This window comes from Fragaria vesca, linkage group LG5 (assembly GCF_000184155.1).
Source record: "Fragaria vesca subsp. vesca linkage group LG5, FraVesHawaii_1.0, whole genome shotgun sequence".
Taxonomy (NCBI): domain Eukaryota; kingdom Viridiplantae; phylum Streptophyta; class Magnoliopsida; order Rosales; family Rosaceae; genus Fragaria; species Fragaria vesca.
In genome coordinates, this window is record NC_020495.1 from 9,518,999 (window position 1) to 9,534,275 (window position 15,277).

Genomic DNA, 15,277 nt, shown 5'->3' on the forward strand with positions numbered 1-15,277 from the left:
CAGGATACATGCATAGTGAACTCCTACTTACCCATGTCTCAAATTTAAAACAAATTACAGAAACAAATTGTTCATCGTGATCGAATCAAAGTGACGACAATACTACATTTCAAAACAAATAGTAAAGACAGTAATATACACACCAAATCACACAAATATATAACAACATATATATGGCTGGGCATATATACACTTCCAGTCCGATCAGCTGCCATCTTTATTTGTCATATATCTTCATGCATCAGTTACGCAAATGGTCAGAATTCTCAGTTTACATCAACAGATCGTTGACCCATCCAAGATCAGGGTCGGGGCTATTACAACCTCCTCCATAAATGTCAGTGGCCTTGTTCTGCTCATCGAAGACCAAGCTTTTCCTTGAGCCATTTCCAGAACTACAACGGTGACTGAAAAAATTAGTTCCAGCTGATAAAGGGCTTGGAATAGAATTAGGTGAAAGAATGAACTGTTGCTGCTGATCTTCAGCAAAAGCATTGTATGAAGAGACGTCAACCCAGGGCGTATTCCGGTAACTTGATGCAACAGAACTGATTGGTGATGAAACTGGTGTAGTAGCTGCTTCCATGTTGTTGACTTTCATTTTCTCCAAAGAGGTCATCAGCTCTGAAAGAACATCTTTGTAGCTGGGCATCCCAGCTGAACCAGCATGCATCTGATTGAACCCGCTAGAGAAGTGACACTTGGATTCATCACCGTATGGAGACATCGGCGACATACCGAGCAGAGTGGAAGTCGGGGAACAAGTCACAGAACGGCAGAACGAACAGCAGTGAGTCGAACTCGGCGAGTTGGCCGAGTTATTCAGGTACTTGCTACTCTTCTTGCAACAACCGGAGCCGGGAGAGATGACTACTTCATCAGGTGAAGAGCTCCGTGAGTGATTCACAGGCAAGATGCGGAGCTGATGTGGGGTGTGAGCAAAGAAACAAACCTTCCTTTTACAGTGCTTGCCGTCTTTGCATGCCTCGGTTCTGTACCTCGCCGGATGCAGCCAACACTCGAAAACACCGTGCGCAAACTCACAGCTGTCGCCGCGGCTACACCCGCCGCGGCGGTAGTCGGCGCATACTGTGCCGGAGTAGTGATAGCAGCGGGGATCACGGCGCCTGGCCTTTTCGCCGGGATGGGCGAAAGGGCAGTCGGTCCAGTCGTGGCTGCGGCTGCGGGTGCAGCGGCGGACCTTGAACTCGTACATGCGGAAGTGGTCGGAAGAGTAGGGGTCGTCGTCATCGTCGTCAGAGTTGTAGGGGAGGAACTTGCGGAGGACGGCCTCGTCGGAAGCAGAGAAGCGTGGAGAGTCGTACATGTCGGGGGAGGACGATATGTCTTGGTGAGCTGCAGAGCGGCGGGTGAGGAGCTTTCTCGGTGGAATGTCAACTTCCCTGAGGAGGTGGTGGGATTTCTTGGATGAAAGGAGGTGGTGGGAGGTGTGAAACTTGTGCTGCTCGGCGCACACACTACTCATGTTGAATGAGGTTGGAGATGTGAGAAACAATGAAAGAGTGAGAACGAAGGGTGATACAAATGAAAGAAGGAACGAGGTGGTGGGTTATATAGGTGGTTGAGGCCTGAGGGAGAGGAGTTTAGTGAGAGAGAGAGAGAGAGAGATACAGACAGAGGGCAGAAGAGTGACAAGGATGAGGAAGAAGGTATGGCCACAGAGACGCGTGGCAGCATAAGATTAGGGATCAGCATGCAAAGGGGGTTATGTGGCGGCTTCATAGTTCATGGCTTTGGCTATGTGTTTCTTTGTCACAGGTGTTTTGGACTGATGCTATTTGCTGTACAGCTTGTACTTGGAGATAAGCCAAGGCTATCAAAGGATAAACTGCATATATGGATTGGTTGGATTCTGTTCAGTGGAAAGCTAACCAACGAAACCGAGTTCCCCAAAATCATGTTCGACTCCTACAGAAGTAATCATTTACCGGCTGGTAGAATCTAGAGTGACAAAATTGGTCATAGCTTTTAAACATTGCTACTTAAAACTATATAGGTAGAAGTATAATATGTCAAAATGACGAAACACTCCATTGATACTTCATTATACACAGAAATGTTTTCCTAATGATTTGGAGATTAGAAACTAGATACAATTAGCACTAGCAACTCTGTAACCATCAAGAAACGAAATAGCAGGCATTGCAACATCGATACTGCTACAGTCTGAACCAGGAAGCTGAACATCTTATACGATAAGTTCATCTTCAAGATAGTTGTATTCAAAGGTAAACTCAGTTTTGATCCTTTGACACCTGTACGCACAACATACATACAACATGGTTAGATCATTATATTGTGTAGAAATTTGTATCTTGCGGGAGACGGGGATAAGAATACCAAAGGCTGCAATATACGCAAATGACCAAGACTCTACATACAAACTCCAAATGTGACTGGCCGCAAAAAAGTTACTCAAAGATGAATAGAATTGTACCATCCATGTTGTAGATCATCATTGGCAATGTGGAAGTCAAAGTACACATATGTCCCCTGTTCATATTCATCAGTGGCCACTTTTGGCTCTTCATGTCGTTGAAACCAAGTGTTGTATTTCCTGTGGTATCTCCAAGATTGCTTCTTCAACTCTTTGGCAGCCAAATATTGCTGGTAAGTGTTCTGCAGGCAATAATAGACTCGGTAGTTCATATTGATTACATCGTAGGACTACATGATGCGTTCAATGTCAATGAAGTGATATAACATACCTGCTGATAGTAAAATGCAAAGAACAGGGTGTCAGTAGAATACTGTTCAGAACCCAAACGTTCCCAGAAAGCAGGATTATTAACTATAGGTGCTTGAACTTGGGGATAGCTAGGAGGAGTTATTGCAGGGTGCCTCTGTAGAAAGCAAGGAGGAGTTATGAATGAAAAACAAGATGAGAGAAAAAGATATCAAACAAAAAGACAACTGGGTGCATACTGGAGTGTAGCTTCTTGCACGTTCAGAGTCTTTGGGTTGTGGCAGTTTGTAAAAAGCAGCCTCAAGCATCTGCAAATTATACAACTGATCGTGCCCCGGCCCAGAATTAGCAATTGATCCAGAGAGGTTATCGCCAATTGTACCAAGATCAGAAACACTTCTTCGGCCAATAACACCAAGGCTAGCAGAAGGTTGACTAGACTGCAAAGGTTGCCCAGGAGACAGATCGATATCTCGTGGTACTTGAGAAGACTCTGTCAAAGAGCCAGAAACTCCAGTCTACAAAGCATTTCAAAACACAAATCAATCACAAATCAAGCCACATAGATCACATCCATTCATCTGCTAATAAAGCAGCAGCATCTCAAGACATGAAAATGTTTCTCCCAAATCATGAATAAGCAGCAGCTGAATATAAGAAAAATGACTCAAAACTTCTATGAAAATATGTTAAAAAAAAAACAGCAGTATGTATGAGTAACTAAATGATTATGAACACACAGTAGCATGTGAGTAGTATACTTGTATGCTTAATTACAATTGTTAGTGTCATTTGGCAAAAACAAAAGCATATAAGAGTGAGAGGAGGCATGGATTAGCGGGTAAACAAATAATAGAGGGAAGTGGAAGAATGTACTACTAAATTGTTTAATACTCACCATTTACAAGGTAAGTAGTGAAAGATGTCTAGTATATTGAAGGTGCTTGGGAATAAACAGACTTTTAACACAATTTATGAAGCCTGTCCTTGTAAATACTACATTTTTAGGTGGAGAGTATCCGTCATGGAATGTATTTTTGAAAAGAAACAGCTTTTTCTTGAATAAAAAGCAAAATACAAGGAGGCGGACAAGGAGTCCGCTTTAACAACTAGCATCCGTCATGGAATGTATTAACGAATATTAAACACAATCGACAACTTTAGCTTAAACAGAGGAATTTTTTGTCTACATAAGAAATGTTATTTGCGTCAAACACTGATTAAGGAAACTTATTCAGCATACCAGAGAATCTATTGCATATGACGCTTTCATATCATCCTCATTCATTAGATTCTTTACGATCCCAGAACTAGGAGCGGATTCAGATGTTGAGTCATCAGGAATACTCTGTTGCTGCTGGTCCTCAACTTTTGGATGACCAGCATCTGCATACATAAAGCAAGCAATCATTCAGTCATCGTTCAACAGGGTTCATAAAACATAATAATAATCATTTAGAAGTCAAGAACTTAATTCAGGCAAATGCCGCACAAAAAGATGTTAAAGTTATTAAAAGATGAAAATAGAAAATGCTTACGATCTAACTTCTCAAAAAAATTCTCATTAAATAAGCACAAAGGAAGCTTCAGCAATAATATAAGGATACATATGGTTTGCATTTCAGAATACTATTCTCTTAAGGTGAAAATTTGGCTCTTATGTTGACAGTTTTGATAGAAATGAGTAAAAGAACTTTAAATAATAGGTGTTGGTTTTATATCCAATGAAACAGATAATATGCTCTTATGGCCTCTTGGTTCAACATTATTGGGATTTACCCTTAACAATATATGTTTCGGGTACTTCAAAAATTTAACCATTTGAAAAGCCTTCTGGCTTTATTAATAGCAGATGTTTCAAGTTCATGTAACATTATTTTATAATAAATTGGTCTTGTTAGTCTTCCATAGTACTAATTCTTTCTCTTTTACATTATGTCATGTTCCTAATCAAGGGAAACTGAAAAAGACTAATCAACTGCAATGAAGCAAGCTAGCATATTATATCACAGGAAATCACACAAAAATTTAATTAATTATTATTTAACAGAAATTATGGTCTTCTGGACCTTATTATATTTGATTCAGCAATGGGATATATGAAAGATAAGGGCCAGAAATTTGCTCAAACTATATCATCTCCAAGGATGCAACAATTACCAGATTCTTTTGGCCCACTAGACATCAATGCCTGTGGATTAGCCTGTGGAGACTGTTGATGGATGGAATTTATCTGCTGCTGTAAGGTAGTGGATGAAACCGTTCCAAGACCTGGGGCCTGTACCCCAAGTCCCATGCCAGCTTGAGAAGGTACAGATGAGCTTTGAGAATTAAACTGCACATTTGATCAGATGTTATGCAAATTAATATCAACTTTGTATCTATTTCTCAATAACAGCATGCAGAAGGAATTTGGAACACCAAATAAAGCACCAAACGGGATGTTTCCAGAAGAAAGAAAGTAAGAAACAGAATATGTCCCCTTAAGCTGAAATAAAGAATCATCAACAAAATTTTGAATGACAGACTCCACCTTCAGTACCCAGAATCAAGTTTAAAGAGGAACGTAGAAACCCTAAATCTAAAATAAGTTGCTACTTTAACGAACTTATAAGATGAATGGTAGAGCCCAAAGAAAGTAAAGAGAACCTGTTGCAAGAGTGGATTTTGCTGCTGTGATGAAAACTGTTTAGAACTTCCACCAGCAAGAGCGGGCATGCTATGAATGGTACTGTGACCTTGTTGCTGCACTTGCTGGAGCCGCTGCAAGAACTTCTCCCTCTGATCAGGTGCTATTTCAGTTCTTCCACGAAACAATCCCTGTAAAAGAAGACAAGTTCTGATCTATGCAATAACAATTTGAATCATCTGCTGCAGTCAAACAAAATATAGGTATAAATGTACAATAGCACAAACAAACGTGTTGATCTCTACAAATGATAGGCATGTAAGGAGCTAATAATCTAGCCTTAGCCAAATGCATCCATTATAATTTTAGCGTGCCCGCACACATACCGCTTCATTCTGGTTTGGGAAGGAACTTCCTGGCCTCCATTGCATGCCAGAGACCATAGACGGAGAAAATGCTCGGCCAGGTATAGTTGTAGCCTCACTTGTATTACTAGAATCAACTGGACCACTTCCATCACTGGATTTGGAAGCCTGAGGCAAGATCATCCGGTGACTCAGAGGGGAAACAAGAGGCTGTACCACGCCACTACCTCCAAGTCTCTCATCAGCTCCCAAAATATTTCTCTTTGCCACGTCAGTAACAGAGGGGACTGCACCCAGGGCAGTATTACTAGGAACTACATTGCTAGAACTAAGAGGTATACTAGATGGGATCTGGCCAGCGAGGCCACCTTTACCAACGCCTCTCACAACTCCAGTATCAGAAAGCGATGGTGATGGTCTACGTCCAGGGAAGGTTCCTAATTCTTCTTCCTTCACAGAAGGAGACAAACTTCCAGGAGATGAAGAAAGCGCAGCCCCTGCATTCTCTGTGATGCCATGAACAGCATTTGAACCGGCAACAGCTGAAACAGCTGTTACGCCAGGCAAACTGAGAGACGAAACATTCAACGAGACAGGCGTTGCTTGATTCCCAGTTGGTGTTGATGCAACAGAAGCAAGTGCACTGCTTTTTGGAGGTGGAGTTTTAGCAATGTTATCTGGATTACTATTATCCTGGGAAACCATATCCTCAACCGGCTCTTGTACAGGAGTACTCGGCTGGTTACTGGAGGTAACAGTGGCCTGCCAAAAGATAACAAATAGCCCTTAGTAAATCAGTGTCAACTGAGACAGCACCTAATAGAAAGGAAGCAGATGACATCAACATTCTATTAAAGAAAAGTACTCTTCTAATCTATGATAACATGCTAGTTTATAGTTAAGAGTCCAGAATTGCACTTAGAACACTTGTCCAGAATTGCACTTGGAACACTTGAACCAAGAGTGAATTCATTTGATGATAAAATTTGGTCAATATTATCTATCGGAAAACAATGACTAGTGAGTCACCAAAATTATATGCAACTCAATCAACTGTGAATCAGTTTTTTTTTTTTTAATATAGGAAACAAAAGTTTCCAATACATTTGAACTCATTGATAAACAAGACGACTGAGAACCACCAATTATGACCAGACATTAGAGGGTGTAACCAAAAAATAATATCTATTTAAGGATGCGGTTAAAGTTGGGTTTCTTAACCCCGTACAGCTTCAACTCCTCAGCGTCCTACTCAAGAGTAAAACATTGACTCAAGATTTTGAGAAAGACATACAGGCATTTGAGATGCTGATGCTGCCAATGGAGTCTTCAAGCCAATCATCGGTGCACCCTGCCCCCCAAAAGAAAAGAAAATTAAATGGGTTTCTATGTGATCATTAATGCTTAAATCTTAGTATATTAACAAAGAGTGACACTCACTACATACCAACTAACAAAGTGGTCAAGCAACTCCAGACAGAAAAAAATTAAGCAAATTTTACAGAAAAGAAAATTGGTGAAGCACAAGATTACAAATTGAATTGCCAAATCCACCAATAAAAAAAAACTCTGCTGGCATTGCAGAGTCTTGAGATCAAATGTTAATAGATTTGAAAAATCTCAAATAATCAAATGATAATAGAAATAATATATTTTCCACATGCCAATTTTTAACTGACCTTACATTAATTAACAAAATCCATACAGAAATTGCATACAAAAGAGACATTACCTTAACAAGACCAGGAGGAACAATAACCAGATCTTCAAGCTCCACCTTGTCTAATGGTAAGGTGCTGTAAAGCTCATCAACTTCACTAAACTCATCAAAGTCCTCCTAAATTAACATTGCAGATGAAAAGGTCAAATTTAGGGAATCGAACAACATACATATGAGCCAAGATCACTCGCATTCAATACTATATATTGAAAGATATGCAAGACACAACAAGCAATACTATGATACAGAACAGCATACTGTATTTATTACTAGACACCATAACATTGCTGAAGACAGAAGAATTTTAAAGCATGACACACCTGATTACGTTCAACATAGTCTTCCAAAAAGTCTTTGACATCATTGACCTGCTCAGGACTCAGTTCATCATTATCCAACAACCTTAAGATCAGTTCCAACTTCATTATATGAGCCTTATGCCGAGTGATAGATGTCTCTAGATGGGTCTGCCAGATAAAACAAACACTGTCAGAGATGCAGAAAAGGCACAGATCTGTTAAGTATGAGTTTTCTTTCTCCTACCAGTCTAGGCGGTCTGCCCTTTCCTTTCTTGACTGATACCCCCTCAATCTCAGCTTCAAAGCTGTCAATCTGAGATTCCAACTCCCCAACCTACATGACACCATGAAGTACAACAATATTAACTACCATATGATACTTGAACATTCAAGTACACAACTTAAAAATTTGATTACATCGAATGAGATGCCAGAGACCATGTTTTATTAGGTTAGTGATACACCATGTATAAAATGTAGGTGGACAATGTCTTAAACATAGACCATGCAAAAAATGAAAGCATGTTGCAAGAACAATTTAAACTACAAATGGAGCAGACACTTCTCACAACATACTGCTTTGTCTAGTCACAGGCCTTCTAAAACACACAAATAGATATAACATAGAACCGAGGCAAAAGCTGTCGAGTTATATACCACAGTGTTTATCCAATCCCTTGTCTCTGATTTAGCCTTCTCCTTCGGATCCTATCATAAAAAAAAAAAAGATCAACAACATCAACATACGGAACCGCTTGCCACAATCGACATGATCAGCCAACAGAAACCAGGAATTGATCAAAATGAGGTAACAAGGCAACAGGAGTAGTTACAGTTTTCGGTTGCTGGCCCAATCCCTCTTTCGAAAACGCTTTCGTCTTGGTCTCCTTTTCGCATATCTTAAACCTTTCCATTTCACGCTCAATTTGCTTCCGAGCATCCACCAGAGCCGACTCGTACGACGCACTCACCTGCATCCATCAACACATACAACTAAGAGAAATTGATTAATCAAATATTCATAGAAAAAATAGTGAAAAACAGAGTAGGACCTTCTTATCCTTGATTTCACTGGACTGAATCCAAGTCTTGATTTGGTCCCTGTACCTCTGGAGCTTCTTAATCTCCTTCTTCAAGTCGGCCTCAAACTTCTCCTTCTGGTTCGCATTGTCCGTGTCATAAACCTATCGCATTGGCCACAAAGCATCGAATCAGTATGAATTCCAGTTCGAAATTCGTAAAGCAAAGCAAAATAGGGCACAGACCTTGTTCCAGATACTGTCGAAGACATCTACGCCTTCCTGGACCTTCTTCAGAACGCGGTCGATCTCGCCCTGGAGCTTCCGACTCGCCCCCATCCTCTAGTTTCTCCAATTGAATGATCGGATTTGATTGCTACACCGCTAGGGTTAGGGTTTTTGATTTTGCTCGCGCTCAACTCGAAGAAGAAGACGAAGAAGAAGAAAAAGAGTACGGATTTATCTTCCTAATCTTTATTCACACGCTATTTACCCCTCTCTCTCTTTTATAGCTAATTTTTTTACTTTTTACTTTTAAAACCAAAACGACACCGTCTTGCACACAATGTAATAGTCTTTCACTCCTCCCAGTCTCACAGTTGAGACTGAAACGGATAAGACTGGAGAGAGTGAGAGAGAGGAGATGAGCGGGTGTTTTCCGGCGCCGGCGGTGATCTCCGGTGCGGCAATCACTCAGATTGTTTGGGGCAGAAGAACATATCCGGTGTCTCAATTCTCAATCTTCTCCTCAACCTCGTCTTGGTTTGTTTACAATCACAGTAAGCATTATGATCGGAGAAGAAGGCGGAGGCTTTCGATATCGGAAGAACGGAGAGCTCTATACGGCGTCGGCGTTTCATTACAGCAACAATGGGACTGTGAAAGTGAAAATGAAAGAAGAGAAGATAACGAATGGGTGGTGGTGAATTTCTACCAGTTTGTGATGATCGAAGACGCGGAGGGAGAGGTGGCCAAGCATCTGAGATTCTTGGAGGGTCTTGATATACGTGGCAGGATATACGTGAACGAGCAAGGGATCAACGCCCAGGTATTTTTGCTTCTCAAGCCGAATGAGAATGTGTTACGATTGTGATGAAAATGCTGATGGATTTTGGTTATGGCGCAGTACAGTGGGCCGAGGAGAGACGCGGTTGCGTATGTTGAATGGGTGAGAGAGGATGAGAGATTTGCTGACGTGTTGGTGCAGATTTCTGCAGCGCCAAATGGGCATGCGTTTCCTAAGCTCAAGCTGCGGTATAAGCCTTCACTGGTTCAGGTAAGCCCTTAACTGCTCTGCATACCTTGTTGTTTTTGGTATTTGGGAGTTTTGAAATGTTTAGTGGAGTCTTTCTGTGCAGTTGGAAGGAGGTATTAGTCATCTTCCTTTGCTGGACCCTGCAATGCGAGCTACACCTCTAGCGCCGTCCGAGTGGAGGAAGAGATTGGAGACGGTGAACACTGCTGATGCTGCAACTCAAAGTCCGAATGCGGACTATATTCTTTTGGATGTGAGAAATGGTAGTTATTCCCTTTTCTTCCAAATCAAACTGGAAATTTGATTGATTTGGCTTGTTGTCCTTGGTCATAAGTCAAAAGTATGTGTAGTAGTCCATGCATTATTCTTGTTATTTCTGCAGCCTTGGTGTTCATAATTTCAGCTATAGAAGTTTGAAGGTTTTGTGCTTGTTGTCAGGTTATGAGTGGGATATTGGTCATTTTAGCGGGGCTCGAAGGCCAGATGTGGACTGCTTCAGGAGCACTTCGTTTGGGCTATCTCAACCAGAGGTCTGCTCAACACATGGAAATCTATTAGTTTGTTATGAACTACAGGGGGATTAAGCATATACTACCTTTTCCTCTGTTCATGCTCATTCAGGTCATTGATGCAGATCCATTAGCAGACGTTGATAAAGAAACAGATATATTGATGTATTGCACTGGAGGTATCCGGTGTGATGTATACTCCACAATCCTAAGGTAACTCGCACAGTTTACCTCTTGTATTCGACTGAAAATAGTTGGCTTTTTATCTGTTCTTTTTCCTCGAAATTGGATGTTCATGCCTGTCTAATTTAACTTCATGTTGCAGGCAACAGGGCTTTCAAAATGTATACACCTTAAAGGGGGGTGTCTCTCATTATCTAAAAAATGAAGGTTCTGTAAAGTGGGTTGGGAATTTGTTTGTGTTTGACTCTCGTCTTTCTCTCTCCCCTGATACCTACAAGCCTGAAGCCATAACCGAACCAAGCAGAGTTGAAGTTGAAGTTTCAGAGAACAACACATTTGCCAGATGCTACATATGTGGTTTACAAGTCTGTGAGTTAAGGCATCGAAACTGTGCAAATCTTGACTGCAACCTACTTCATCTGTAAGTTCCTTGTCCCAACAATTTCACTCTCTCACTTGTCCTTCCTTTGAGGAGGCTGGATATAGAGTACACACAGTAGTCTGAACATTCATGTACATTATTGTCACTTTACAAACAGTAGTCTAAGCAGTTGTTTACATCGATTTAACAGATTCCTTTGTGAAGCCAAATGTTTCATAATTCTGTTTATGATGCCCCTCTTGGCTTCGATATGTTTGATTTGTGTAACTGATGCTGATGGACAACTTACCTTGATTATGCAATATTAATTTCAGATGCTGTATGAACTGTGTGGAGAATTTAAGAGGATGTTGCTGTTCAAAGTGCACAACTGCTCCTCGACTTAGACCTGTTCTTCAAGGTCCCCATAGATATGAAAAATGGCACACGTACCGGGATTTGACATCACAAACCAAGTCGACAGTTTGATCACAAGTCTAAGGCAGAAATTGTGGTCAACAACTTATTTGTGCTCCTTGTCAAAAAATGAAAAGAAACTTGTTTGTGCTCCTGTTTGAAACAAGGCTTGTTAGCTAGTGGGGATGGAACTCATGGAAGTTAGTTTTGTGTGCGTGTATACAAAAGCAAAGTTCAGCTTGTGATATATGATAACCGGAGTTTATACATTCCAATTCTTTCATTCATCATTTTCCCTTTACTTTCTAGAGGAGTAACTTGCAAACTCATACCATCCCATGTGATTACAATGGTGTGATGCAAATCAACTCCCATTGAATGTCACTCGTTCAATGTGCATCTCCAAAGTCTAAAAACACAGCGTGAGTTCAAACATTGCGCCCAAAAAAAAGGGAAAAACCTAAACAGTTAACAAGACAGATAAGGATTTGCCATGTGAAAGTACAATGCAACTCATTATGTGATCGAATGGGATGCCAGTCATGAATGTCAGCTACAAATACCAAAAGGTTCATACCAACAACAATAAAGTCTGCTAACTACATATTTTTGATGCAGCCTACATGGAACAAAGTGAGTTTAGCCGATTCTCGATCACATCCTCCAGAAGCTGAGTCCACCAACTTATCAGCTCCACTGCATTGTAATACTCCTGGAAAACAAAATGCGTACATGTTAGACTGATTGATAAACACTAACCGGATAAATGCACTGCTTCACAGGTGTCCTGAACTAAAAGCACAACACTCATTTGCATGCCAAGAGAGGGTTTAAGCCACACAGTAACAAACAGAACCAAGCATTGAGACTCCATCGACAAATGACGCTGTGCAAGTAAGTAGTAACATAACCAAATAAACTAAAATCAACTATTAAACTGCACTGCACAAGCCACCTATATATGTTAATGTAGGAATACAACTCAAAGTACCACACAGGTAACATTGTAACACTAACATCTTCTAAACTAGAACCAAGACCATAGATTGGAGTGTCAAATCGAAAAGGAAGCAAGCAACACAATTTTTACCTACAATTTGTAACTGTAAAAAGCTTGGCATTCGGAATTGAAGTTTCTGAACCAAGTCACCCAGATTATTGATTATAACAAGAGCCCATACCACGAGTATAACAATTGTGTTGAACAAAACAAGTGAATAACGAACCTCAAGGAAGAGATATCTATTTACAGTAGCGATCGGCCTTCTTCTTGACACGGTCGTCAAGAATAGCCTCGACAGATTTTTGCTTAATCGCTTTGGGGTCGTAACCGAACTTCTTTGCTTCCACGGGGAAGAGCTCATCGTACTTCATGCGCTTCGCCGCGTCGATAGTGTAGCTCTCTTCTTCCGCTCCTGCTCCTTCTCCGGCTGCTGCTTCTGCGGCTGCGACTGCATCGTCGCCCTCCAGATCCACGGAGGAGATCGCAGCATCGTCGTTAGGGTTCTTGAGAAGCTTCTTCTGCTTCTTCTTCTTTTTCTTATCGATGGCTTTGCTGCGCGTGGCTACACTGCCGTCCTTGAAGGTCAATCTCCCTCCTTTCACTCTCTCGTACGGACTCGACATCTTCTCCGACGACGACGATTGCAAATTTCCCCGAGACCCCCTTTCTTATTTCTCTGCAAAATCCAAATCGCACCACCGCCTCAATTTCAATCGCGGATCACGTGCTCTTCATTGGGCTTATTAGTGGCCCAAGTAAAACGATAATTGCAAGCTCTTTGACCTGAGACAACACAAGCCCACTATTACTGGCCCACACAAGACAACATCAAAGATGTCCCCTAGCTAGCTAATTCATGGAGAAATGGAGATAGAACTCCTTATGAATAGAGCTTAAAATTTGGATCCCCGATCAACATTATAAACATTACGATTAACGATCTCTTACTAAGTATAGTGACGGTCTTACTGCTCTGGAAAATACATTTGCGAGTCGATTTGAACTAACAAAAGACATTGATCCCTTTGATATTGTTTCCAGGGATGCCATGACCCGACGGCTTTTAAGAGTCTCACATCTTTATATCTCTATATATTAAAGCAAAACACAGGTAGCACTATTCATTTAGTGCACAAATAGACGGTTTTGCCCTCACTTGTAATTTATTTACAACAATGCTATCATTTTCTTTCTTTCAAAAAAAATAAAAAATAAAAAAAATTTGCTCTACACAATGGCTACTGTGTATGTATCGATCTAACTTCTGTTAACCATTATTTGCTATGTGATTACATCTGAAACAATCAAACTTTTTTGGGTCAAGGCAATTAAGAAACAAATGGTAGCATTAAGGTTATTGGTCTTTCATTTTGTATAGATGTATTTTAAATATTAACCTCTTAGGTGGATCAAAATAATAGAAGAAATATATTATTGAACTGCTTCACCTAACATAAGATGAATCTGTTTTACTCATATTTTTTTGTAGATAACTGCTTCATCAAAAGTAGAAAACTACCACGTCCTTTTTTCTCTTCTTCATATTTCAGTGTTATTTTACTGTCAAGCCCATGGAAACTACTATTTTTATTATTTGAGAATTTTCTACAACCTTCGTTTTTTAGGAATTTGAAAAAAGGTTTCACCAAAGACACGTCTATCTTTCTAATAGTAGTAGAGATACATATATAGGAACTAATGGAAAAAGTCTTCAATATGTGAAAATTACCTACCCGATAGATATCTCCATAAAAAGTTTGAAACGGAAGAGTTTTGAAAGAAAGTTTCCGTTGAGGTTTTAATAGGTGATTAGCAATTTTTGATACTTTAATTTGCTATATTGTATTTTAGTTATGAATTTCTCTAGACACATGTGAGAATTATTTGTTATATTTAGAATTTGAGAAAAAAAAGACTGCAGCAAGACACGGCCGAGTTTTTGTCTAGTTATATATAAAAGGTGCATTGGAAGCTAATTTTGATGTGAAGATGAGCTGATTTTGTTAATTTTATATATCTGCAGGAAATACCAAGGGATCACAGTCAAGGAGTAATTCCATCTATCGATCCCCTCCGTCCTCCAGACAAGTGGGCAAGACCAAAAACCTTATGTCAAGTTCTATTTGCATTCCTTCTTTGAGGTCCATTGGAAAAAAAACAAAATCTAAAATAGACAAAGGCCAACATCTCATTTTGTCAAGAGTTGTGGGACATACAACTGGAATTAATATTCGTTTACAATTCTTCTGCAGCTAAGACCAACTTGTTCAATCTTAAACCAACAAACTTGTGGTTCACCGTCCTCCCAAGGCTTGAGATATACACACCAATAGAGCCTCCATCGGCCTCACTAGCGGAAAAGACTATCGAGAATCTATAAAATTTCCAAACTTACAATTTAGTGGAAGACTATTGACTTAGGTCACAAATTCACAATGTTTGTTGTGAGATTTACTATTACACAAATTTTGCTTCGGCCAAAACACTTCGTCTTGGGGATTTTACCTTCTGTTATTTTATTTTTGGCAAATAATTTTTCGTTCTGTTATTGATGATGAAGACTGAAACTTCCTTATCAATTGGTGCAACTAAATAAGAACAATCAATATAGCTATTGCACGGACACTCCACACCCCTAGATCCACACCCCTAGAGTGTCGGAGTGTCAGACACTCCGACACGCCGACACGGCAAAATACGTGTCCGTGGCGTGTCCGAAAAAGTTGACTTTTCGGACACGTCTCGGACACGTTGACCGGCCCTGACACGGCATTGCGACACGCCACATCAGCATTTCAAATTTTTTTTTT

The 15,277-nt window shown here is 40.3% G+C and overlaps 4 protein-coding genes across 4 annotated transcripts; 1 reads left to right on the plus strand and 3 right to left on the minus strand.

The window, feature by feature from the left end:
* Positions 1-271: 271 nt before the first annotated feature.
* Positions 272-1,486, minus strand: LOC101308773 (zinc finger CCCH domain-containing protein 2-like). Its single transcript, XM_004301175.1, has one exon. It carries the CDS (start codon positions 1,484-1,486, stop codon positions 272-274), a length of 1,215 nt encoding a protein of 404 aa, XP_004301223.1.
* A 429-nt stretch (positions 1,487-1,915) lies between these two features.
* Positions 1,916-9,219, minus strand: LOC101290766. Its single transcript, XM_004299428.1, has 16 exons — positions 8,986-9,219; positions 8,773-8,904; positions 8,554-8,691; positions 8,378-8,428; positions 7,965-8,054; positions 7,742-7,888; positions 7,434-7,538; positions 6,996-7,052; positions 5,711-6,463; positions 5,357-5,527; positions 4,868-5,042; positions 3,951-4,093; positions 2,947-3,225; positions 2,730-2,864; positions 2,459-2,640; positions 1,916-2,276 (listed from the first exon to the last, which is right to left on the minus strand). Exons 1-16 carry the CDS (start codon positions 9,076-9,078, stop codon positions 2,210-2,212), a joined length of 2,718 nt encoding a protein of 905 aa, XP_004299476.1. The 5' UTR covers positions 9,079-9,219; the 3' UTR covers positions 1,916-2,209.
* A 133-nt stretch (positions 9,220-9,352) lies between these two features.
* Positions 9,353-11,732, plus strand: LOC101291051 (rhodanese-like domain-containing protein 8, chloroplastic-like). Its single transcript, XM_004299429.1, has 7 exons — positions 9,353-9,787; positions 9,866-10,015; positions 10,098-10,257; positions 10,433-10,524; positions 10,616-10,716; positions 10,829-11,107; positions 11,383-11,732. The coding sequence occupies exons 1-7, from the start codon at positions 9,383-9,385 to the stop codon at positions 11,534-11,536; spliced, it is 1,341 nt and encodes a 446-aa protein (XP_004299477.1). The 5' UTR covers positions 9,353-9,382; the 3' UTR covers positions 11,537-11,732.
* Positions 11,733-11,928: 196 nt separating this feature from the next.
* LOC101291336 lies at positions 11,929-13,154 on the minus strand. Its single transcript, XM_004299430.1, has 2 exons — positions 12,691-13,154; positions 11,929-12,176 (listed from the first exon to the last, which is right to left on the minus strand). Exon 1 carries the CDS (start codon positions 13,088-13,090, stop codon positions 12,707-12,709), a length of 384 nt encoding a protein of 127 aa, XP_004299478.1. The 5' UTR covers positions 13,091-13,154; the 3' UTR covers positions 11,929-12,176; positions 12,691-12,706.
* Between the last annotated feature and the right edge of the window lie 2,123 nt (positions 13,155-15,277).

Coding starts and splice junctions, on each gene's coding strand:
- LOC101308773 (XM_004301175.1), bottom strand. CDS start 1,486: ATGAGTAGTGTGTGCGCCGAGCAGCACAAGTTTCACACCTCCCACCAC.
- LOC101290766 (XM_004299428.1), bottom strand. CDS start 9,078: ATGGGGGCGAGTCGGAAGCTCCAGGGCGAGATCGACCGCGTTCTGAAG. Junction 6,464..6,995: donor CATCAGCATCTCAAATGCCT/GTATGTCTTTCT, acceptor ATCTTTTGGCAG/GCCACTGTTACCTCCAGTAA. Junction 2,277..2,458: donor GATGATCTACAACATGGATG/GTACAATTCTAT, acceptor TTGTGCGTACAG/GTGTCAAAGGATCAAAACTG.
- LOC101291051 (XM_004299429.1), top strand. CDS start 9,383: ATGAGCGGGTGTTTTCCGGCGCCGGCGGTGATCTCCGGTGCGGCAATC. Junction 9,788..9,865: donor AGCAAGGGATCAACGCCCAG/GTATTTTTGCTT, acceptor GTTATGGCGCAG/TACAGTGGGCCGAGGAGAGA. Junction 10,258..10,432: donor TCTTTTGGATGTGAGAAATG/GTAGTTATTCCC, acceptor GCTTGTTGTCAG/GTTATGAGTGGGATATTGGT.
- LOC101291336 (XM_004299430.1), bottom strand. CDS start 13,090: ATGTCGAGTCCGTACGAGAGAGTGAAAGGAGGGAGATTGACCTTCAAG.